Raw genomic sequence first — 24,160 nt, 5'->3', positions numbered from 1 at the left:
ACAGTCGAATTCACGCGATGACCTCGACGGCGTGTTTCATTTCATTCGAAAGCGAGTCGCCCCGCGCGCGCGTATGCGTGCATGCGCCATCCGCTTCGCGTCGCGCTTCGAATTCTTCGACATTACGCTCGCTTGTCGATTCAGCCGACGCGAGTGACAGCTCGTCGTCGACTGTATGCGTCGTCGGAATGCATCGGACTTTTAAAAGCGACTGCAGTTAACATCGATAATTATACGGGGTGTCCCAAACTCCTGGCTTGGCTCGGGCTTGCCGCCTCGGCGATCCTTTGAAAGATACGACTAGATCGGTCTCGATGATTCCTGATTTTCCATGTACCTTAACTATTAAACCCGAAATCGAATCCCTCTGATAAGATAGAGTAGAGCTCGAAAATGTAATCGTAGAATGCGAGCAATTCCGTTATCTGCGGAGCAATATTGGTCAAATTGATTCCTCGGTATACTTTTATACTTCGGGCATCGTTGTCGTTCTTATCGTAAAAAAGCTCGAACTGACACAGAGGTAGAGTACAATTCGCTCGTTACAGAATTGTCCCACGCGATTCCGAACACGGTGTTTCGAATCACGATTAACGATTCTGATGCTCGATGCGTCAAGTGCAGAAACAGCTTCTTTCATAGACATCGGTACCGGTCGGATTCTCGCGCGACACCTCGTATATAAACTCGCGCGAACGCTGTCGATAGCGAGAGTGTTGAATTACCGGCCCGCAGGGCCGCTCGCAGAGCAATTGGACACCGGATTTGTACCGGTTCCGAACTTCCTCCTCCTCGTCCGAATTCTGGATTCCGTGATCTTCCTGAAAGAACACTGCTCGGATCCTCGGAGGAACGGGCCTCGATTCTCCCCTCCTCCTCGCTGCACCTCTACCTCATCCCTCTGATTATTATCGGTGCACGCGAGACATAACACCGGTCGCGGCCGGCTTTTATCGGCGGCAATTCTGCTTAATTGGCGCCGAACTTGCAAGAGAGAGAGAGAGAGAAAAAGAGAGCGAGATCAGCGGATTCGATAAAGTCACGCAGATAAAAGTAACAAAGTTTTGCCCTCATCTTGGGAGAAGAAGCCTCCGGGACATCCGTTATCGGTTACCAATTAAAGGCGAGTCGCGAATGTAAATGGGAGGCCGAGTTTTGGCGCAAGAGCCGAAAGCCTAATTGCGCTCGCAAGTCGGCACAGTCTCGGGGTGGATATTTTTTGTCGGTGTTTGAACAGATGCACAACACTCTTCTGAAGCACTCTCTCTTTCTTTTCTCTCGCGCGATTCTGGATTTTCTAACCGTTAATGGCAAATATTAATCAAACACGAGAGGATATTAATCAAACGAGAAGAAATCGGCGTACGTCGATCACCGCTTTCCACGGAAATCTCTTTTCCCCGAGGGGTTGGTCACTAGCGGTTATAGTGTACAAAAATTACCCTTGATACGGATTACCTTTAAATTACCTCAGATTCCTTAAGATTACCTAATACTACAACAGTTCGATCAAATAACTTGGCAAAAGTTTCAATTTACTGTCAAAATTCATCAATGCCGTATTTTCCGTATTGGTTTCAGCCGGTAGTTCCCTCGATGATTGTTCAGAATTTTCCATTTTGATCGATTTCGATAATAAAACCAGAAAAAAATAATAAACTAGCACAGAGCAAAAGAATCAAGCACAGAGTAGGCAGCTCGGCGGACATATAGACCCGAAAACATATGAAAGGTTGCGTTTCCGAATTTGGTTGTCTCTCGGCGGTTAGATATACTGAATATATATCGCGCATGGTATCACGATTACCTTAGATTACCTCAGATTATCTGAGACTACCCTAAGAATTACCTAGCCCTTGTACAAAGATTACCTCAGTGACCAACCCCTCGCTTTTCCCTCATCATCTTTCCCTCCACCGGGTGAGGCGAATCTCACGCAGGATTTTTCAACGCCGACGATGCAGCGCGATTATTTCGTTAAGCCAGTGCTGTTGCTAATTGGTGGCGGCGGGGTAATTACCAAAGGGTGCGTACGTGCATGCGTGTATATGTGCGTGCGCATGCGCAGTCGCCAAGGGCTGACTGGCTAGCTGGCGATCATTGGTCACGCTCAATAAGTCCAACTCTCGCGCCTGGACGACGCACGATCATTCGTAGCCGCTCTTGATCGAGGCACCCCGGGGTGCGCGGGCGAAATTAATTCTCTTGGGCGATCCTACGTGCGATTCGGCGGCGCCCGAAACCTCAAAGGTGGCCGACGACAATTTATGTAAACACGCGGTAATAAACATGCGATAGCGAAAAAATGTGATTCCGCCCGCGATAGTCCCGGTGATGCACGCGATAGCCCACAAATCGCTGATAAGGTATCATCTCTTCGATTGTTTCGTTTGTAATACGATCGAATGGGAGGAGACTTCGGAAGTGTTTCGAAAATCCCAGAGGAATTTGCGACGAAGTGCGGTTTAGTTTTCACAGAAATTAAAGGTACGCGTGAAGATGAATTGAATACTGAATAAAAACAAATAATAAATTGTGCAACAAAATATGCTTTATTAATAAAAATAGTGTTTAAATATTATAAATATATTTGTACATTTATGCACAAGTGCATCGCGAGATAGCTTGATAACAATCAGTTAATTGCTTTTTCTCCGTGACAACGAACGTTCTGCTCCGCTAATATATTTTTTCTACCTCTTTTAAGCAGATCATTGTGAACAATTGTAAGAGGCGAAAAATAACTAGGAGACTGCCTTAGATTTGAACTCGAACTCTCCGGGATCCCTGGTTCACACGCCTAGGTCTTAGGCTGTACGGCCAATACTCCTACTGTTGTGATCAACTTGTTTTCATTCCGATCCTCTATACGACTGTTTATTAGTTTCGACTATCTTTCCAGATCTTACAGCTCGGCCAGCCTGACATTACATTCGTCCCGAATGTCTCCAATGTCGTTCCCTGAGTCCTCATCATGGTTCACTCTTCTGAGTCTCCAAATCCATTTTGGTTCACTCTTCTGAGTCCTCCAATCCATGTTGGTTCACTCCTCTGAGTCTTCCAATCTCATGTTGGTTCATTTGAGTCCGTGATCCATGTTAGCTTGCTACCGGCAGCTGCTTCTCAATCCTCTCTCCGGATAACGATAATCTCAACTGCTTCGATAGCGATTTTATCCACTTCTGAATTGTAAGAGGCGAAAAATAACTAGGAGACTGCCTTAGATTTGAACTCGAACTCTCCGGGATCCCTGGTTCACACGCCTAGGTCTTAGGCTGTACGGCCAATACTCCTACTGTTGTGATCAACTTGTTTTCATTCCGATCCTCTATACGACCTGTTTATTAGTTTCGACTATCTTTCCAGATCTTACAGCTCGGCCAGCCTGACATTACATTCGTCCCCGAATGTCTCCAAATCGTCGGTTCACTCCACTTGAGTCCCTCTCAACCTCCATTTTTGGTTCACTCTTCTGAGTCCCTCCCAACATCCATTTTTGGTTCACTCTTCTGAGTCCCTCCCAACCTCCATGTTGGTTCACTCCTCTGAGTCCTTCCCAATCTCCATGTTGGTTCACTCCTCTGAGTCCGTCCCGACCTCCATGTTCAGGCTTCGCTACCGGCCAGCTGCTTCTCAACTCCCTCCTCTCCGAGGGATAACGGATGAATCTCAACTGTCTTCGAGGGGTAGCGGATTTTATCCCACTTCTGAATTGTAAGAGGCGAAAAATAACTAGGAGACTGCCTTAGATTTGAACTCGAACTCTCCGGGATCCCTGGTTCACACGCCTAGGTCTTAGGCTGTACGGCCAATACTCCTACTGTTGTGATCAACTTGTTTTCATTCCGATCCTCTATACGACCTGTTTGTTAGTTTCGACTATTTTTCCAGATCTTACAGCTCGGCCAGCCTGACATTACATTCGTCCCCGAATGTCTCCAAATCGTCGGTTCACTCCACTTGAGTCCCTCTCAACCTCCATTTTTGGTTCACTCTTCTGAGTTCCTCCCAACATCCATTTTTGGTTCACTCTTCTGAGTCCCTCCTAACCTCCATGTTGGTTCACTCCTCTGAGTCCTTCCCAATCTCCATGTTGGTTCACTCCTCTGAGTCCGTCCCGACCTCCATGTTCAGGCTTCGCTACCGGCCAGCTGCTTCTCAACTCCCTCCTCTCCGAGGGATAACGGATGAATCTCAACTGTCTTCGAGGGGTAGCGGATTTTATCCCACTTCTGAATTGTAAGAGGCGAAAAATAACTAGGAGACTGCCTTAGATTTGAACTCGAACTCTCCGGGATCCCTGGTTCACACGCCTAGGTCTTAGGCTGTACGGCCAATACTCCTACTGTTGTGATCAACTTGTTTTCATTCCGATCCTCTATACGACCTGTTTGTTAGTTTCGACTATTTTTCCAGATCTTACAGCTCGGCCAGCCTGACATTACATTCGTCCCCAAATGTCTCCAAATCGTCGGTTCACTCCACTTGAGTCCCTCTCAACCTCCATTTTTGGTTCACTCTTCTGAGTCCCTCCCAACATCCATTTTTGGTTCACTCTTCTGAGTCCCTCCTAACCTCCATGTTGGTTCACTCCTCTGAGTCCTTCCCAATCTCCATGTTGGTTCACTCCTCTGAGTCCGTCCCGACCTCCATGTTCAGGCTTCGCTACCGGCCAGCTGCTTCTCAACTCCCTCCTCTCCGAGGGATAACGGATGAATCTCAACTGTCTTCGAGGGGTAGCGGATTTTATCCCACTTCTGAATTGTAAGAGGCGAAAAATAACTAGGAGACTGCCTTAGATTTGAACTCGAACTCTCCGGGATCCCTGGTTCACACGCCTAGGTCTTAGGCTGTACGGCCAATAACTCCTACTGTTGTGATCAACTTGTTTTCATTCCGATCCTCTATACGACCTGTTTGTTAGTTTCGACTATCTTTCCAGATCTTACACAATTTAAAGTCCGAAAATTTGGCTTGAAAGAACTCAAAATCGGAAAGTTCCCCGACCTGCGGGCCGAGGCGATTAACCCGCATTCATTTCAGTTTTGCGACCATGCTAAAATGCGATCGGAGGAAATCCGGTACGACATCCATGCATGCTACATCGTCTATGTCTATCACCGATATACCCTGCGAGAATTCGTATTTTGTCCCCGCTTTCCAGGCGCCTCGTTCAAACAGCAGCAAAACAAGAGAGGAACACACCGTTTAGGAAGGTAAAGCGAGAACTCGGTTCGTCGATCGTTTCGAGTCGATTAGCTACTTCGGTCTACATCGTGTGAATTTTTACACGACTGCACTCGAGCGTAAAACACGAAGTAGCACTCGACACATTCACGCGGCGGCCACGTAGGACTCGACGATTCGCCGAGAGATCAATTGAGCTGAAATTTGCATCGTGTTATCCGAAGCTGCGATAACGCGGCTGTCGATTCCCCGGCTCGATCGACCTTGAGAGCCATTCCTATCATCGGCGCTTGATCACACGTCCTCGTCGCGCGATATCCTCTAACGCGATTCTGTCGCATTTGCAGGTATGCGAGGAGCAAAAGTGCCAGGACGAGATCTTCCCCCTGTCGATGAACTACGTGGACAGGTTCCTTTCGATCTGCCCGATCAGGAAATCGCAGCTACAACTGCTCGGCACCGCCTGCCTGCTGCTGGCGTCGAAGCTGCGCGAGACGGTGCCATTCACAGTCGAGCTCCTGGTCTTTTACACCGATAACTCCGTCACCATCGACGACGTAGGGGTAAGTGTACACGAACATTGAACGACAGACATGAAAACAGATACAATAGCTTCTTCAACGAGCCGGTTTGCGATTTTTGATCTTCCACTGATAATAGTCTGCGAGTTGCGTATCAATCTTTTGTTGACCCACATAGATGCGCAAATCGCAAATTTTATCTTATCCCTGGGCTGTTAAAAGGCCGGCGCCTGCACCGCGTGAAGTATCTGAGACTGGGGAAAACTGACGAGAAACGAGATAGTGAATTACGTGCATTAATTACAAGCAGGAGGAGCCGAAGGATAACGCGAGAGTGTCTTTTCTTCTTAATTTTAATTATGTACTTAAGTTCTTATCAGTGCAAATCGAAGCGTTCGGTACGTTGAACCGCGTCCAGCGTTCTCGCGCTGTCCAGTACCGGCTTCTCGCTTTTTGCACAACTCGCTAATGCGTTGCGATACGTGCGTCAATTTGCGGGAGAGGAGATCCCACCGATTCTACGCCACGTGCGAACGAATAAAATACACGCACGGTACCGCTACACTCTGCGCCGCGTACTCGCGTGACATTCGCATAATTCTCGCCAAGCGAGCGTTTTGCTAATGCGTTGTGCTAACGCAACCAGGAGGTGATCCGCCACGGGAACGATCGATCGATATCAAAGCGGGGCTCCCCGATTTCGTCGCATTACGCGCGTGCAGAACGCGAGACGCGACTCGCTCGCTCGCATCCGCAAGATCCATATATGTATTTGGGCTAACGGTCGGCGAGATATATTCGCATTTCTCGCGTGAACCCGTGTACGTCCGCAGACATTAGATGCAGATGTGGAGGTAGATAGAAAGCTGTTTCCTCCTCGCAACGATCCCGAAAGGTAGAACGTAGATAAAAGGCCGATTTACAAAGCGGCACGGCGGTTCCGAATAAACCAGTTTCCATCAGGCTCGAAGCTACTAGAGGCGTGACCGTGTATTTCTTTGCATTTCTTTAATCTCCAGCTTTAGTCTCTCTAGTTTCCATTTCGGCGATCTCTGATCATTACCGAAGTTGTAGATCATCGAAGTGGGCAGAGATCGCATTCGCGTCTCGTTTCACCGCGCTGTTAATTTAAATGTACTATACTCGTCCAGCTTGGTGATTTCAGATATCTAATTTGAAGTATTTTTGTATGAAGTATGAAGAAGAAATGTTTTTGTTTGTACATAGATAAGTGTACGATCGTTTCGTAACGATTAGGAAATTTTTCGATATCGGTATCGGAATAATTGAATGAGTAATATTTCGCAAGGTGTGTCGCCTTCTCGGATCGTCCAGAATCGGCTTTCCCTTTATAAAACTTTTATGGGAGAAATTGGAGTCCTATGCGAATATGGCGATGACAATCGCTCTTACCCGAATTTCGCAGTTGGAAATCAGCTCGGTGAATACCATTTCAGCCAAGTAATTCGGTCTTAGCGTTCTTCAACACGGTCCGTCTCGAAAGAGCCTTGAAATACCGTAATATTTAGAGTTCTTTAATATTATTTCGCGCGACGGACAGAGAGACAGAGAGATCCGCCAAGAGAGAGCATGCTGTTTATTTTTACGATTATTGACCCGGCGATACAGTATCGGTGCGCACTCTGGTACTCACACGTAAGAATGAGAGAAAGGCGATCGATGTCGCGATCTCGATCATGTGGTCACGTAGTTGACTCTTGAAACTTTTTGTGAGCGTGTACGATCCCGAGATCTGCATAGAAACCTATGAATTCCCGATTCGGTAGCTTCGACAAGCAGAAAAACCACAGATTTGACAAATCTCCAAATCGCAACAAACGGTTTTGATTCATATTTGATTTCGATGTATCTCTTTCTTTCTCTAACGAGAATCACCAGGAAAATCCGCGAGGTCGTCTCATCGTTAAAAAAAACACAACCTGGGCCTCTCCAAACCGGTCTTGGGACCGCACAAGAATTAACGACGCGGATTGTGTTAAACGCCCAAACGCGATGTCTTCCTGCTTCCAAGACAATCGTATGAAAGAGAAGGAGAAAGAAACACAAAGAGAGCAAACAGTACGAACTCAGTAGTAAAGGAGTCAATTTTGCTAAAAAGCCAACCGGCTTCGATTGCAATGCATCCATGCAATATGAGAGACGATGAAGACATGTCACCACGCCGAATCGCGTTCACTAGGCAAGCGATGTCGATCCAGAAACGCAATTTTCAACCGCAAGGTGCTCCTCGCACGACGGTGACGTGGCTCCGCGTGGACTATTTTGGGCTCTATGCCAGGCGGTCTTCAAATATAATGGGATGGCTATCGTCTCGTATCTTCCTCTTTCTCTCTCTCTCCCTAACGTCTGCCTGTCTTTCTCCTTCTCTTTCTCCTGTCCGCCTTGTGACGTCGCGTCGATTTGTTGCGGCTTCGAGAGTTAAATACCGTCCGCGCGTTTTCGCGGAGAAACTCGCGTGCGCGATCGCCGGCTACCAGCGGGATCGTCATTATCGCCATCCGGCCAGACAGACGGAGCCAATTAATCGTGCATTGATACTCCCTCATTGGTATAATCGTTTAAATACCGCGTCCGCACGACGTTTCCCCACTGGCGAACTTTAATTATACCGATGACGACGGAGACCGTTCGCGACATCCCCGCGTCGACGTAACGTGAGAGACACGTGTATCGAGAAAGAGGTTTTTTTCGTCCCGTGAATCGTGTGAATGAATCCCAGATCGATCATAAGTGTAATTTTATCTGTAATCAAAATGCAGAAGGGCGAGTTTTTCTGCTTCTCTTTCTTCCCGAAATCCTCCTCTTTCTTCGCGAATTTATTGTAAGAGTGACGTACGATAAATATGCGTATTTATAATACTGCGGCGAGACATCCGCGCGCGCGATAGATATTTATTTATATCTCCTCGATACGCAAATTATTCTTCACTCCGCCTGAATTAACTTGGCGGCACCGCAAAGCAAATCAATGGCGAACATTCTCGCGAAAGTGTCGAATTACTATGAAATTTAAATAATTTATTATCCTCCGAGGCAGTAGTGATGCAATGTAGAAGACAGTCTGTTTAATACATGCAATTTTCATGCCTCGTGACATATTATTAGGATTGTTAATTGGACAGTATCTTAAAGAACGACGCGTCAATCAAATTAAATAAATCGGGATTACATTGTGTATAATTTTTGCATATTATACATCATTGTACATAATTGTGAGAGTTTCCTAAATTCTGTTGAAGTTCAAACTTCACAATGATAATCACTTCTAGTTCCACACTAAGTGAAGCTAAATCCGGTCCATAATCCGATCTGTTTAAGGCGGAGCTCACAAATCATAGACATAGTCTTCTTGCTACGAACGTCTCGTTCATTCGTCCTCTCCTTCGTTAACTCGATCTCGCAAATTGCGATTCGCTCAGAGCTCAGAAAAATTGCTGTCGCTTAAAAGAAAAAGAGACAGAGTAAGAGTCCCAAGTAGCTCAATCAAATTATCATAATTATCGCAAGAACCACAGGATTATCCTGCCGATCGTCCCACGAGTTGCTCGCTCGATCGATCGATCGGTCGGTCCTCGACGAAACGCGGAGAATTACATCAGCGTTTGCTCCTACGAGAGTACAAGGATATCTCGTCTGGGCGCTTCTCCATTGGTCGGAAGCCAGAGAAGTCGTCATCATGAGCTACATCAGTAGCGTAGCCCGTTCCAATCCGATCCCTAGCCGATTCTCTTTCCCGTGAATCATCGACGCCGTTTTTTGCTGTCCATTGTGTTGGCAGTCTGCAAAAAATTCTGTGCTATATTAGCGCATCAGACGTCGCCGAGAGAGAAACAGCAATATTGTTGTAGTACTATTGGCCTTGTAACACAGAATCGCACGTTTCTTGCCGAAGACAAAAAAAGGGGAAGGGAAAATAACTCGTCGCTACCAAGAGGATAACGGGTGCCTTTGTTCTCGCCAGCGGATAGTTACGGATGTGCAAATTATCGAAATCTCTCAAATTCTTCTTCAAGTTTTATGTATTCCGCTATATTTTATTTCTATTTATTTTATTAATTTTTTAATTTTTTTAGAATGAGTTTTTAATCTTTGAGTAAGGATATCGTTAATTGCAAATTAGCGATATCACTAATCGCAAGCAGAATATTTGCAGTCCAGCATCGATTCTACGGTGAATACTCGAGTTGCATTTCTGCTCTGCATCGACTCTGCAATCCGTCTCGTCGCATTCCCGTCACGACAAACCGCGACTAATCGATCGTCTTTTTTGCGGAAATTCTAATACCTCCGAGATAATACCTTCGTACGACATGAAACGTAAGATGATAATCATGGCGAATGTCGAGTGTCGAACTATGCAGGGTTCAGCCATCATTGCGGGAAGACGCTCCACGATCGCACAGCTTTGTAGCTCCGCGACTTGTCGTCTCGAAACGCAGAGACGCGATATCATAATTAGATGCTGCATCGTACTAACAATTTTATAACACAATTGTCTTCTTTTGAGTTGTAAATTTACAGCTACAAATGCATTTTTTATATTTGAAAAAATTTCTAAGAAACTTTAGGATAAATAAAATATTGTATCCTGATTTGATCCTAAGGAGACTCTCTTCATTTTCTAGCGTCCTTTGTAAAAATATCGAGAAACCCAATGTTAGAATATCGCTAGAAATTGGAATTTAATTAGAAATCTGTGCGCGCTAGTGATTCAACAACACGCTCTCTTGCTCGCGACAATCAATTTCATGCTCGAGCAAGCTCGATCTTCTCAAACATGAGATTGATTTCCTCGCAGGCGCGAGTTCTCCAGGGAACTCTCCTTGGAACTCTCCTCCGAGTCCCGCATACGACGTGTTGGACGCGAGACGTCACAGGATGGCGAAACAATGAGTTTCCCCGACTGCTGCTCGAAAAATTCCATTCGCCCGTTTCCATTCCGGTCGAAAACGGCCGGCGATTCACGTTCGTCTCGTTCGCAACGCATCGCGACGGCCGTTTTTTTCTTCCCTCCTCTCCACCTTCCCTCTTCCCTCCTCGTAAATTGGATAGTTCCTGCAACTTGTACAAACAAACCGGCCGGCGTTTGTTGTCCACGTGAAGGGAACAGGCTTCGTGAATTTAAATGCTCTTCGGCCAGCGGACACGTGGTGGTCTCCCGTCTGTGCATGTACGAGTGCGTGAGTGCGTGCGATGACGAAGACGACGACGATTAATTTTGTCTCTTTCGAAGAACACCGGAGAGAGAGCGCGACTCTCCTTGCTCCCGGGCAAACACGCGATAGCCTGAGCAAGCCGAAATAGATAACAGCTGATACGGGAAACGGTTTAATTTTCAGCAACATACACACACTCTCTCTTTCCCTTCCCCTTCCCTCCCTTCGTCACCCTATTCTTCATCTTTCTCTCGGGCAGCCGCCATTCGATCGTACATGTATATGCTCGATTCTCGTTTAAACCGCCGTCAAGGTTGCGCGAAATTTTTGCCTCGCCTACTACCGGCTTTTAACTCTCGATCTTCTCGAGTTGCACCTCCGTTTTCTTACCGGCATGTACATGTTTGCGAACGTTCGTAATCGTTTCGACGATAAGCGTGAAAATATAGAGCGTAGTTATGCTGCAAGTATTTATTAAAGTAAGAGGTGGCAAATGTTTTTTGTCAAATTCATGTTGCGAATTTTTATTTAATCGATGGCAGCAGAGTATATTTATATTTTCACTCCAGCAATAAATTGTGAAAGGATTTTCGATTTCTCTGAAAATCAGACATAACGTAAAAAATAAATCCGAGATTATAAAAAAAAAGATACCGACCATATGTGTGACTTAAAGAATCACATTTGCCGGTCGCGTGCGATTGCGGTCGAGTTGTTAACGAGATGTTAACGGGAGCGAAACGATAGGATTTCGGAGCATGCAGCTGTGGAAGGGAGTGAGAGGGTGGTAATCGTCGCGTAAAACAGTCGAAATGTTGGTCGAGGGAGTAATTGCTGCTTTGGAGGGTGATTCACTGTGGGGGTCGTAAATTTCTATGCCTCGCGAAGTCGGCGTTTCACGCTTAGTGCTTTTCGAATCATGCAACACGTGGAAAAAAAATGACTAATCATCGATAAATAAACAGGAAGGTGTCGGGTAAGGGCGTGACGCACCTGCATCACGGTACCGTGCACACACGCGGTCAAAACACCATTGGAATGAATAAATTTCCATCGAATCCACAGGTAGAGCAGCACGCGCTTGTCTCGTTTCGTCGCGATCGAATAGTTTTAGTGGATGATCGGGGAAGTTTTTACAGTTTACAGTTGAAGTTAACAATAATCGCATTAATTAGCGTCTCATTCATCCGCCGAACTAATGCACTCCGCGATAATTAAAAAAATGGTATCGCGCATAAAGCATGTGACAGGCAACCCTTAAAAGTAGTTTTACCTTTCGCGAGAATCGCGACGAGAAACAGGCATCCCGTTATGGCACGCGAAGCTACGGAGGGACAGATAGCGCAAGCTGAATAGACGAAGCGGGCGAAGCCGAAGAGATGCATCGGAATGGCAATCGCGCCCCGTGTTTGTCCAAGAGAATCCTCGCGGTGATTTCTAGGGTTGCGCGTTCCGTAAACTTTATCACGAAAGAAAAAAGAAAAATGTAGTTATCTATATGGGATACAGAGCTCCGCCTCTGTACTCGGGGTCAAACGGTTTCTGGGACGTGTGCAGCGCACTATTGCGGATCTAACGCAATGCGGAAAATACATGTCTGCACATATTCTTCTGTAGAAAGAGAACGAAAAGGAAGGAAAAAAGGGAAGGAAGAAAAAGACAGAGAGAGAAAGAAAGGGAGAGATTCGCAGCCGGGTGGCTGGCGGCGCGGTGCGTCCGCCGCGGGAGCGGCGGCGGGTACATTGTAAAAAGGGGAGAGCAGGTGAGGGCCAGGTGCGCACGACCGCCGCGGAGTTGTAGTCCTTTCGAGGGGTGCACCGGGCCCGTGCCCGACACCCCGCGCGACAGCTGCATCTGCTGCCGCGCGAACCGGTGAACGCGACGGCACCCCTTGCTCCCTCCTCCCTCGGGGTTCTCGAGGTCTTGCCTCTGCGTCTCCGCGAAAGTCAGGAAACCCCCAGGTGGAAGAGGAGACGGCGGTGCCCCGTCGTTCTTTCTCTCTCCACGTTTCTCGTCACGGCGGAGACGCGTCGTCGTCTACGCAACGGGTGTGCAACACGTGCGAATTTGTATGCGCTCGTAGCGTCGTCCGGGAGTGCACGCGCACGCGGACATGGGAAGGAGAGGGAGGGAGAGTGGAAGCAGGGGAAGCAAAACGGTGCAGCTGGTACCTTTGACCCCTTCCTCCTCTGGAGCTTTTATTGAGAAGAAGAGAGGGAAGGAAGAAAAGAGAGTTCCTTTTGAACTTTGTGAACCCCGAGAAATGTTCGTCAAATCAAAGGACGAGATGCTATTTATACTTACAGCGATACTTATTAGGGTACATTGATATCTGAGAGTTATCTTCTTGATTCTTCGAGACTTCTTTTCGTTTCGGAATTGATGATTAATTTAAATAAATATATAATAATACTTCAAATTAAAGCTTGCGCACGATTGTTGATTAGCGATCGTCGCAACTTCTTCTCGTGTTTTGAATCGTGTCATCTTGATCTGTTGGATGCCCGAATGTCAAAAATAACATATCTCACGATTTGTTATCTTATCGAAAAATCCTTATTAAATGTCTTCGAGTAACGCGTATTTAAATGTGACGCGAGACAAATGTAACGATACGCAGTTATGCAGATAAGCCGACAATTGCATTACGCGATTAATCCACGCTCATTTATATCTGCATTTGCATCATCTGCATCTGCAAGATCCTCTCCACCACTCGCCGTTGTTATCTTGGAGAACGATCTTATCATCGCGTACCTCTACTATATGCATGATTAATGAAAAAGGGCGTAGAAATATAATAAACGACGGAAACCACCGAAACTTCATTTCGCGTAATCAGTCTCTGAACGATCTTGCGAGCAAGAAAAAAAAATTAATCGGAAGAGGTATCGCGCGCGCGTGCACCTGCCGCGCCACGATTAGATGCAACAGGCGATCGTGAAGGATCGGCGCACTCGCGACGGCTGCTGCCTTGTTTTTCACGCAGCATTTCGCTAGGGCGAAAACCCCGGGGCTCCGGAGTACTGCCCCATCGGGCACTGCAGCTGTTCACCTGCCCCCGGTAATTAAGTGAGCACGCGCCTCGCTGCGGCAACGCTCGCGTTCCGCGTTCACGCTAAGAAATACTCGGACAAAAGAAGAAAATTATTTCAAAATCGTATTATATCAAAATCGTAAAAAAGGAGAAATATATATGTAAATACAGAAATTATTAATATTAATATTTAATTGATAATATATTAAATTATATTATTTTTAATTGATAATATTATAATTATTAATTTAAAAAACTGAAGAAAAGGAGAAAGAAAGAGAGAGAGGGGGCATAATTAAACTGATAAAATAAAAGAAAACGTAATTGACTTATTTTCAAGAAGAATAAATATTCTTGTGATATACAGCAAGAATGGGGACACGTTGGAGAAAACTAATTCTCTTGTTCTCGCAAGTCGGGGTCTTCTCCGTGGTACTTTTATGAAAGTAATGTCGGAAATTGCTACGACTATATCGGGATGCACGCCGACGCCGATCGTTACCGCCACATGTTACCGTAACCTGTTGCGTCCGCAACAGGCACCTTGCGGCACTTGATGCATCAAATACCTTCCTCGGCGTACCTCGAGGTGCACGGACGACAGGTGCACCGCCGCTCTTTCCCGAGTTACTTCCGTTTTGTACGAGAAATTAGGACGGACGAAGTTGAAGGAATTGGACGTCGCGTAATTACCGGACATTGCGACACGTTACGAGACTCGCGAGCGGAGTCATCATTTTTCCTATCGTTTGCCACTTTACTCATCGACAGGATATGCGGCGATGCACCAAGTGCATCGTACTGGCGTTCATCATTGCAAATGCATTCGTGCGATCTGGGACCGCGAATTTATCGATGAACGACGATAAATCCGTTTATGAATGATACGCTGTTGACCGCACAATCGTTAGAAAGATTTAATGAGGGATTTAATTTTACTACGGGTCGTCTTTATTTTCGTCGCGTACAATCCCTCCCTTTCGAAAGACAAAAGACACCACCCCTTGCTTACGTTCGCTCCTTCGAGCAACGATTTTTCGACGCTGGAGCACAGGTGCGTCGCGCAGAGATCCACTCGTTTTTAAATCTTCTCTTTCTGGCGAAACGTGGATGAAAGAACCTTCAGTCGGACTCTTTTCTTCGTTTTATTTTTTATTTTGTTCTCGTCTTTTCGTGTTTCTTCAAGTCTCCTTTGGTCCCGCGAGGAAACCCGCAGCCTTTTGTCTCCTCATGAATCGACTTGACCTCGGCTACTTCTCGCGTATGTTTAGCCTAGGAGTATCTATCTCCTCTCGATTATGTTTCTCGCCTTCCGACGATTTATGCGGAATATTACATAATTATCATAACGAAACTGTGTTAGTCAAGAAAACGTGAAGCTCTCGTGCCGATGGTTTATTTCAGCGGAGCTTATTCTTATTCACAGCCAAATCTCTCTCTCTCTCTCTCTGATTTTCAATGTTAAATTCCCTCGTGAAACACGCTCTCGAGGCGAATAAAAATCTGCTCGTCCGACTATCGTCAATGCCGGGAAGGAACCGCGATAGAACGCTGACACACCAGATACACGGCGAATTATCTCTTTAACGACGCAGCGTGACATCGTGAGAACGTTCCGCAGGCGGTTATGCAAAGCAGACGAGAAACGTCAATGCCAGACGAGAGTCGCACACAATCAGGAACCCCTCGAAGTAGTACCGGGAGATAGAAATTAATTTCATCCCCCTGATGGACCAGAAAGTTTAACATCCCCGTTGAGCTGATTAACTGTTTTATTTTCAATCGGCGGTCCAGATCCAAGAATTCACGACCGATCTCGACGATTGGATAACCACCTTGCTCGGATTCGGCGATTCTATTTGATTCCGGCGACACTTTCAAAAGTCGAGATTGCAAAAGATCGAGGGAAACTTCACATCGGGCACGTACGAGGCCTCCGGGAATTTTGGCACGGCGGTCGGGCTGTTTCTAGCGGCTAGAAAGCCCGGCTTGCGAAAGGCGATGGTAGAAACGGCCTCGAGCCGGTCACCGCCCCCACCGATGATGCCCTCACGGCAAAACTATGTCTAATGCCCGCACGCGGACGAAATACGCGTCGTCGGCGTGACGGTGCGCGATACAATAGATTTCGCGAGCTGACGAACCCGAGATGGAGGATACCCGAGCACCGAGACTGACTTTGAAGGCCCTCGATCGTGGAGGAACGTTGCCATTCCTCGGAATCGACGGAATCGTGACCAAAATCAAAGAAGAGCCGCAAAGGAACGAAGATGAGAAAGGAAGTAAAGACCCGAGCGATCGCGATGAAGCATTAATGACGAACGAAAGGAAGACATATCAATAGCATGAACGATTTTACGAAACGATCTTGCGCGAGGGCTTGAAAGACGTCGGTTCTGCTGGAACGTCTCTCTTGATGACCAGTCGGTCTATCGAGAAGGACGTTTATCGGCAGAATGTCAATTTTATAAACGCGCGTTGCAGACCGCGTGCACGACAGATAGGCGATCAATAATCGCCGTGCCGCAATAATTTCGTCTGTCTAATTAAAAGAACAAACGCGGCTCGCCGGAATGTTGCTCGATTGCGGACACTCGAGGCCGAATGGTCGAGTCGCGAGTCGACTTTCTAACTTCGCAGGCTAATAATAGTCTCTCTCTTTCTCTCTGCGCGTCTCCCGGTCTATCATGTTTGAATATGCATGTGACAGGCAGGTAGATATTCCACATGATTTTGCGGTAATCCTCGATAACGTCACGGTATCGATTAATCGCACGTGCGCGCTCGCGACAATTACACACTCACGAGCGAGCGGATCGATCGCGCATAATTCACAATTCCATTGTGAATGACAATAGCAGTATTAGTTGTTATGCAACGAACGCGCGGCTCGTGAATAACGTTACATCCAAATATTCGCTTCCTCCGCGCCGAATCTGCGTAAATGTTAGCCGAGTCGAGGTCGCCGCGTTATATGTCACGGGACCGCCTTTCTAACTTCTAAACCAACAGGGGAGCGAGCGATCAGTTCTTTCGGACCGGCCGAGTGCGGCCTCGAGTTCGTGAGTGCGGATGTGACGTATCGGTGGCACAACGCGGCGGCGTGGCACGGCCAAATCCCACCATGTGCGCGACGCGAAAAGAAGAACGGATGGCGATCCTTGCCTTTCGGCACGATCGCGAACCCGGGATCCTTACCGGAAGCCTTACCGCCCCGAGAACCTGATCCCTCGGATCGTCCCGTGCGTTTCACCCCGAAAACCGTGAAACCGAATATAGGGCAGCGGGACTCCGATAAAAAGAAAATATTCTCACATCGCTTCGGGAGACATTTTTCTCAGAGATATCGGTTCTGTTCAGCATTCTGCGTCGCTTCTTTGCGCGTTCACTGTCATCAGTGACCCACGCGCGATGAATGTGTTGGGACACGTGAATGGTATTATAACACGCAGTTATTTCCATTTGCAAGATGTAATCACTGTTTAAGAGAGAATCATGAGGGACAAGGTGCATTTGTAGACAACTTGAAATTTGTACATGTTACAATTATGGAAATTATTATATAGACATATTATAATGGTGAACTTAACGATCCGGGTGACATGAAAGTCAACTAAACGTACGTTTGATGGCGAATAGTGTTATCTTTGACCGATTTATTGCTCGATACTCTCGATTGCCAAAGCGGCAAAGTTTATCGTTACGCTTTGCTATAGGGAGTTGTCCAACGTGTTCGGTGGATTTTAATCGTTTCGGTCCCTGTCGGACCGGCTAGAACGGTTTTTATTTTTTACTACGCTCTCGCTCTCGCCCGGAATTTGTTATAACGGTTTTGTCGCGTTTCGATCGTTCTTGATTTTGCCGCGACGGAACCGACTCTTTTCCTTTTTCTTTTTTCCTTCTTCTATTTCTTTTTTTTCGGCTCGTTAATCGCCATGCGGGTACCCGTACTCCAGGTACACACATGCGTATCGATATTTTTCCTGGAAAGTTTCTGGCGGGCCTTAATTAAGCCTGCTTGAGTCACATTATTAAGCGAGCGTTCCCGGAGCGAATGGAGATTTGTGATGACGTCGTAAATCATACTTTTGACGTGGAGCAACGCGACCAGCAGTGTGTCGCATCGTCACCAGCGAGCGTCCGTCTTCCTTCCGATAATAGATCACTTCCGGTGATTAATCCGTCTTGATCCAATTCCTCGACCGGGACGGCATGCACGCACGTGGGTGCATTATGCATGCAACGTGCGTTTATTTTATGCCGGTGATATCAGGTCCCGTAATATTATAATAATAATAGTATAATAATATTATAAGATTCCATTTTTTCAAACGTGGATGGACAGACACCGAATGAATGAATAACAGCATCTCTCGTGCGATGTATTCTGAGAAGTTGCGCGCAGTCGCCACTCTGAATGGCGAGCCAGTAGTTACATCCGGTGCTACGTCAGACGCGCCGAAGGCAGATCGAAGCCAGCACGCCGTGCCTTTCAAAAACGACGTATCACTGACACCCGAGTACTTTATTGGTCTCTCATTTAAAACGTAAATCATTTCATCGTTCACATTTGCCTAACGCAAAAATCAGAATTTCCACAAACTTGGCGATAACGAACAGAGCCCGATATTGCGCTTTAATTAATTTAATTAATTGTCAGTCGCATTAATGAGAAGACGACGATAGTTTATTATTAACAGAAGAAAGCTTCGCGCGATTGTGATAGCGGGCCACAATTTAAAAACCGGAATTCGAATCATCTTATAAATCCCAAAACCCCCGAATTGAGCTATTCGCGATTTTTTTTTCTGGACGACCTGGTATACCTGATGCAGTTTTTGTTGCTCGACCCAGGGCCGGGGATTAATTGCGAATTCGTTAAATCGTCGGCGATCTTACGGCTTCTGTGAAAATTAAAATCCCGGTCCGGTCGCGCGGGAGAAATAAAAGGGGGTCCCTGGGTCGGCGCGGTGTTCCGGTAGAGGCGAGGAAAGGAAGAAGGAGGTTTCTTATGTGCGAAAAAGGACCCGGGGTACGCGCTCCGGTAACCGGAGCAGATGTGTCCCGCAAAAGGCGGTTCCTGGAAGTAACCTTCGAGGGAGAGAGAGAGAGAGAGAGAGGAGCCGGCCCCATTGGCGTAGCCGACGTCAATTAAATCGGGTTTCTCTCCCGTGGGGTTCTTCGAGTCTCTCCCAGTCTCGCGACGAGTGCTCGACACCAGGTTTTCGGCTATCAGCGTCCCCCATAATTAGCTTTGAGCTGGCGGCGCACGCAGATCCGCGGGACCCGCGCGATTAGGCTAAAGACTGGTAAACGGGGCCGGTGTTAAAATTGCAGCCCGTACATGAATGGTTAAAAATTATATGTATGTGTATGTGTATGTATATATGTAAACGTGGGGGGGGAGAGCTAATACCACGCAGCGAAGATTATCATCAGATGACTTGCATTGAGAATTATTTTATATTATTTTTTGAATACCTATATATGTATAGTTTTATATTTTGTTTTATAAATTTGTTCTTAGAGATCTGGTTGAATATCTTTTATAATCTTGGCATGTTTTATTATTTTTATTATTTTTTTATTATTACGGTTGTTATATTGCTTATTTATTACTGCACTTTTCGAATATTTTGCTATAACAGATTTGGGTTTTCTGTATGCAGAGAATGTATTTTATTGGGCAAAAGTATTTATTACTTGGTCTTTAGTTTAATGACGACAGTCTAAGTAGAGCCACGCCAATGGTGGGCGAGGAATGCACGGACGGTGATTCTGGTTTTTGTTGCCAGTTATGTCGGGCCCCGAGAGGGAGTCTGGCCTTTGCACTTTATTTTTGGTCAGAATGGTAAACACCTTGCTCACAGGCGCCGCCCTACGATCCCGGCATCGCCCTGCCGTCCTCTTCCCTTCTCTTTCGGCATCCCTCTTTAGTTTAACCACCTGTGAAACTCGCGCTAATAGAATTTCTCGAAAATAGCAACAGATTTCGGAACCGATAATTGCATCCTCCGCCAAAAATTCAAACGACTTCAAACTCAACGTTGCTCCATTTGTCATATCGATCGCGAAGCTTTACAATGATATGATAGTAACATTTAATCAGTTTAGAAAAAAAAAAGTGCATAGAAAATCCATAAGTTGACAAAATATTTGTTTGTCGTAATCTTGGGAATTGCACATTTTATTAAATTAATTACGTATTAAACTTGTGCAATCTTGATACTTACAAAACTATTGTTACGTAATCTAGACTTGCGTCGAAAGATATAACTTATAATTAAGCTCCCTTTCGGCATGGGGTGACGAGGAAATATCACCTGGACCCTTCGTTTACGACCGCTAGCTCTTTGCGGTTCGTGAGCCTAGGCTCGTATCGATCTCTCGTTGCGAACCAGATAAATCGAAGGCCCCCTCGGCTTCTCGGAAATGATCAGGTAGCGGCGCGGACAACGGGGTCCTGCCTCCTTCGTCCTCTTGCGTACCCCCCGGTTTCATTGTTCTCACATCGCGTTTGGTCTCCGCACAAACTTCAGTCGCGTAGTCCGGTTCGCCACAGCTCGCCATTTTCTTTTTTATTAGAAAATAAAATTTTAACTCCCCTGGGGCGAAATTGTACGTTATCGGGAAAATCGAATAGCACCTGGAAGACTCGTAATTTTGGAGTGTACGAATTCATCTCTGCTCCATCCATACTCGGAAGGGTTGAGGGAGGCGTCACGCTTCCGATGGGATTACAAAACCATTTTTCCGCGTCCTCCCCTCGTCCTCCCTAGTGCATCCCTCCCGCTGACCACCTGTCGGCGATCTCACCACCCACAAGCCGGCATGGTACCGGTCCTACGAGAAGAGGAGGAGCAGAGGAACAAAGAGAGAGAGAGAGACAGAGAGACGAGCGCCATCGGCCGAACCACGTGGATACGCGCGGTAATTACAATTAATCATCGTAATTACGCGTTTTCGTTCGCGAGGCAACACTATCGCGGCGCACTGATCTCCCTTTCCCGTGAGTGTCACGGAATATTCGGCGCTGATGGTCACGTTAAAGAGAGTCACGGTGTGGCACGCCACACGACACTGTCTTTCTCACGCTCGGGAAAACGGGCCGCGATTCAGAACCGTGCGAACGCGATCGCGCGCACATGAATGAAACGCATAAACGTACCGTACTCCTCTTCGTCTCTTTTTCTATCGTGTCTGCATCGCTATTGATCGCTTGATAGCTATTGACCTAGCCGCCGATACTGGTGGCGGCGAGAATCGAGAACGGCCGTAAATCGCGGACCGGAAATGCGAGCGTGAGTGCCGTGAAAAGCCTCCGTATCTTTACGTCTCAGCTGGCCAGGCATGTAACTTTCGTTCACGATATTCTCGGACGTGTTAATTCCTTGCCTTTACTGAATTGTAATTGCATAGCAAAATTCGTACTAAAGCTCGAGCATCCAGTCAAATATTTTGTTGGATAGTAATAAGTGATGCTTGACGAGCAATCGAAACGATATTATTAACGATAATATTATAATATAACGATAATATTAAACATTGAAAATTAAAGTCTCAACTTGTTTTATCTTGCAAAAGTGTTTAAAAAACTCGAGTAAAAATTTCCTGAATTTACTGCACGCGTTTCGCAAACATTCCTCTCCTTTCCTCCGCCTCTCGGTGCGAGGCTCCTGGCCTCGTTCGCGTTTTCTTATCCTTTTTTTATTCCAACTGTCGTACTTCGAACGTGATAAACGGCCCCGCCGCTTCATTATTCTTCGCTGCATAATATTCTGCCGCGTCGTTGCCGGTGCACGTCGTATAATATGAATCGGCCTTTATCGCGTACGCACTCGCGATTAAATTGCGCGGTCTACTACTGCGCGCCTTACGCGCACACATGCACGCACGGACGCTTGCGTGCCCCCGCGTGAATCCTGCTCGCATGTGCACGCGCGTTAAATAAAGTCAATCTTCCGATTGCATTATTCGGTCCCCGGCTTGCCCGAGAGAGCGACGCGTAATACTATTCAATGTGATAAACGAATAACGAGTGATAAGAGACAGATAGAGATAGAGAGAGAGAGAGAGAGAGAGAGAAAGACGTTTATTGGCGCCCTGGGACAAGTCCCCTCAAGCGCTTAACCAACTTAAATACAACCATAATAATGAGAAACATGTAAGATCACAAATATTATAAAAGTGATACAGCCAAAAAAAAGAAAGAAAATACAAATCAACAACGCAATACATAAAAAAAATAATAATAATAAAGCAAATAAAATAAGTGAAAATAGAATACAAAGTATAATATAATAATAATAATATAGCAAATAAAATAAGTTCAGCAAGCATTAAACATATATGTAGATACAAAGTATATAAAGCAAACATATAAATGAAAAGAAGAAAAAGAAAAAGAAAAATGAGCAGGTACAATTAAAAATCAAATATAAAATGCATACACAAAAAAAAAGAAAGTCGCAACGAAAGGTAAGAAATCATCCCGATACTGTAGCTAAGAGATACTCATACAAGCCATTTTTAAAACCTTGAACCGTTTTGATCGTTCTAATCTCGAGAGGCAGGGCATTCCAAAACTCCGCAGCAAGGCATCTGAATGATCTCTTAAACGTCTCTGTTCTACAGAGGGAGAGGGCGAAAGAGCGGAAGGGGTCTCCGAATGGATAAATATCTCGAGTTGCGTGTTAAATATCCGAAATGTAAAAAAACTCGGTTGCAGATTGCAGATTACGGAATATTACACCATATGGGGCTACGCGTCGATTCCGAAACGTATCGCGGTCACTCGAGGGACAATCGTTCCCTCCCCCCCCCCCTCCTTCTACCCTCAAAGTGCATCGGAAGGAAATTGCGCCCGGGAAAACGAGAGTGTCACAGTTGACACCTGCTTTCCCATGTCCCACGGCATGCTCCGGCACCTCTCTGTTCCTCCGTTCATCCCCCTTTGTCCCTCTTTCTTCACTTCGAATTCTCTTGATCCGACGTGATTGGAGATGTATCGATTTATGATGCACGTCGATGCCGAAGAACGGAAGTCAGGGTTACGGGCGATCGCGGTTTATCACCAATCGTCACGGATGATAAATCTCGCCCTCCAAAGTTCCAGCAAACCTTCTCCTCCCCTCCTCCTCCCGCCGAGTTTCTCATGTTGATTTATGTTCGATCGGATCGATTTATGCTCGATCGGAAAGAAAGAAAGAAAAATAGGACAAATAATTCAACACAGTACAATTAATTGATAATTTAAACTTTATAATTAACAATTTATAGATTAATAAACGAGACACTTAAATTATTGATCATAAAACGCAGCGCGCAACTTTGCAGATATCTGCGAAACGTGCTTTGATCTTTGTTAAATCGATCTACGTTGTTCGCCACGATTTAAGAATTAAGTTGTCATTGCGAGCCACGTTACTCAGTGCCTTTAGCGTAACGAGTGTAATATAACGTAATATAACGTAATATAACGTAATATACTTTAATGCAATGTGGAAATTAGATATATAATGTATCGCGGAGGGAGGGCAACGGCCAGCCTGATTATCGAGACGACGCGAGGCACGCTTATCGTCACTGATCGCGTTCACTGACCATCCCTGGGGTGGATCATTGCCGCCCCCCCTTCCCCACTTGTGGATCATTACGTGTCATTACGTTACGTACGCGTCATGGCGTGCTGTGCGTGCACGCGACGAGAGTGCATCCTGGTCTGCTGCACCCCGACGAGTTCTCGGCGACGAGCGACGACGAAGCGTTTACATATGTATTGTAAGCACACCGAGCGGATTGGAACTCCATAACGTTCCGCGCACCATAAATATTTATACGGCTCCACATTCCGGATTATTGATTACGATGTAATTTCCTGTAAATTTCGCAAAAAGAACTTGCCATTGCAAGTAATTGCAGTGTCCCATAATATTTATGATTAATAATAATCGCAATCTTCTTTAATGGGATCGTAGTACGAAATAATAAAGCTAAGAACCCGCGTGAAACCGCTGAAGTAATGGAACCGAGCGATATTGGTGTCGTATCGTAGTCTCGTTACGCGTCTTACGTGCGTAATTTTCAGTTCACGTTAATTAATTAAGTTGATATATATTGCCAGGAGAGCGTAATAATAATAATGCTATTAATTTTATTAGTAACCAAGCTTCATTATCAAACTTATTGCGCGTCACGTTGAACACGATTTTTGACGTGACGTGTTTAAGAAAATTGCG

The 24,160-nt window shown here is 46.0% G+C and overlaps 1 protein-coding gene across 1 annotated transcript in view; it reads left to right on the top strand.

The window, feature by feature from the left end:
• The window catches only part of LOC105284703 (G1/S-specific cyclin-D3), a 40,627-nt gene that overhangs the window by 4,159 nt on the left and 12,308 nt on the right, over positions 1 to 24,160 (top strand). The window contains exon 2 of the mRNA XM_011348427.2: positions 5,535 to 5,750. Coding sequence (XP_011346729.1) covers positions 5,535 to 5,750 — 216 coding nt within the window. The remainder of the gene's footprint in view (positions 1 to 5,534; positions 5,751 to 24,160) is intronic.

This window comes from Ooceraea biroi, chromosome 9 (genome assembly GCF_003672135.1).
Source record: "Ooceraea biroi isolate clonal line C1 chromosome 9, Obir_v5.4, whole genome shotgun sequence".
NCBI lineage: Eukaryota > Metazoa > Arthropoda > Insecta > Hymenoptera > Formicidae > Ooceraea > Ooceraea biroi.
The sequence above is the reverse complement of the archived record's forward strand: the minus strand, read 5'-3'. Positions and strand labels throughout refer to the sequence as shown.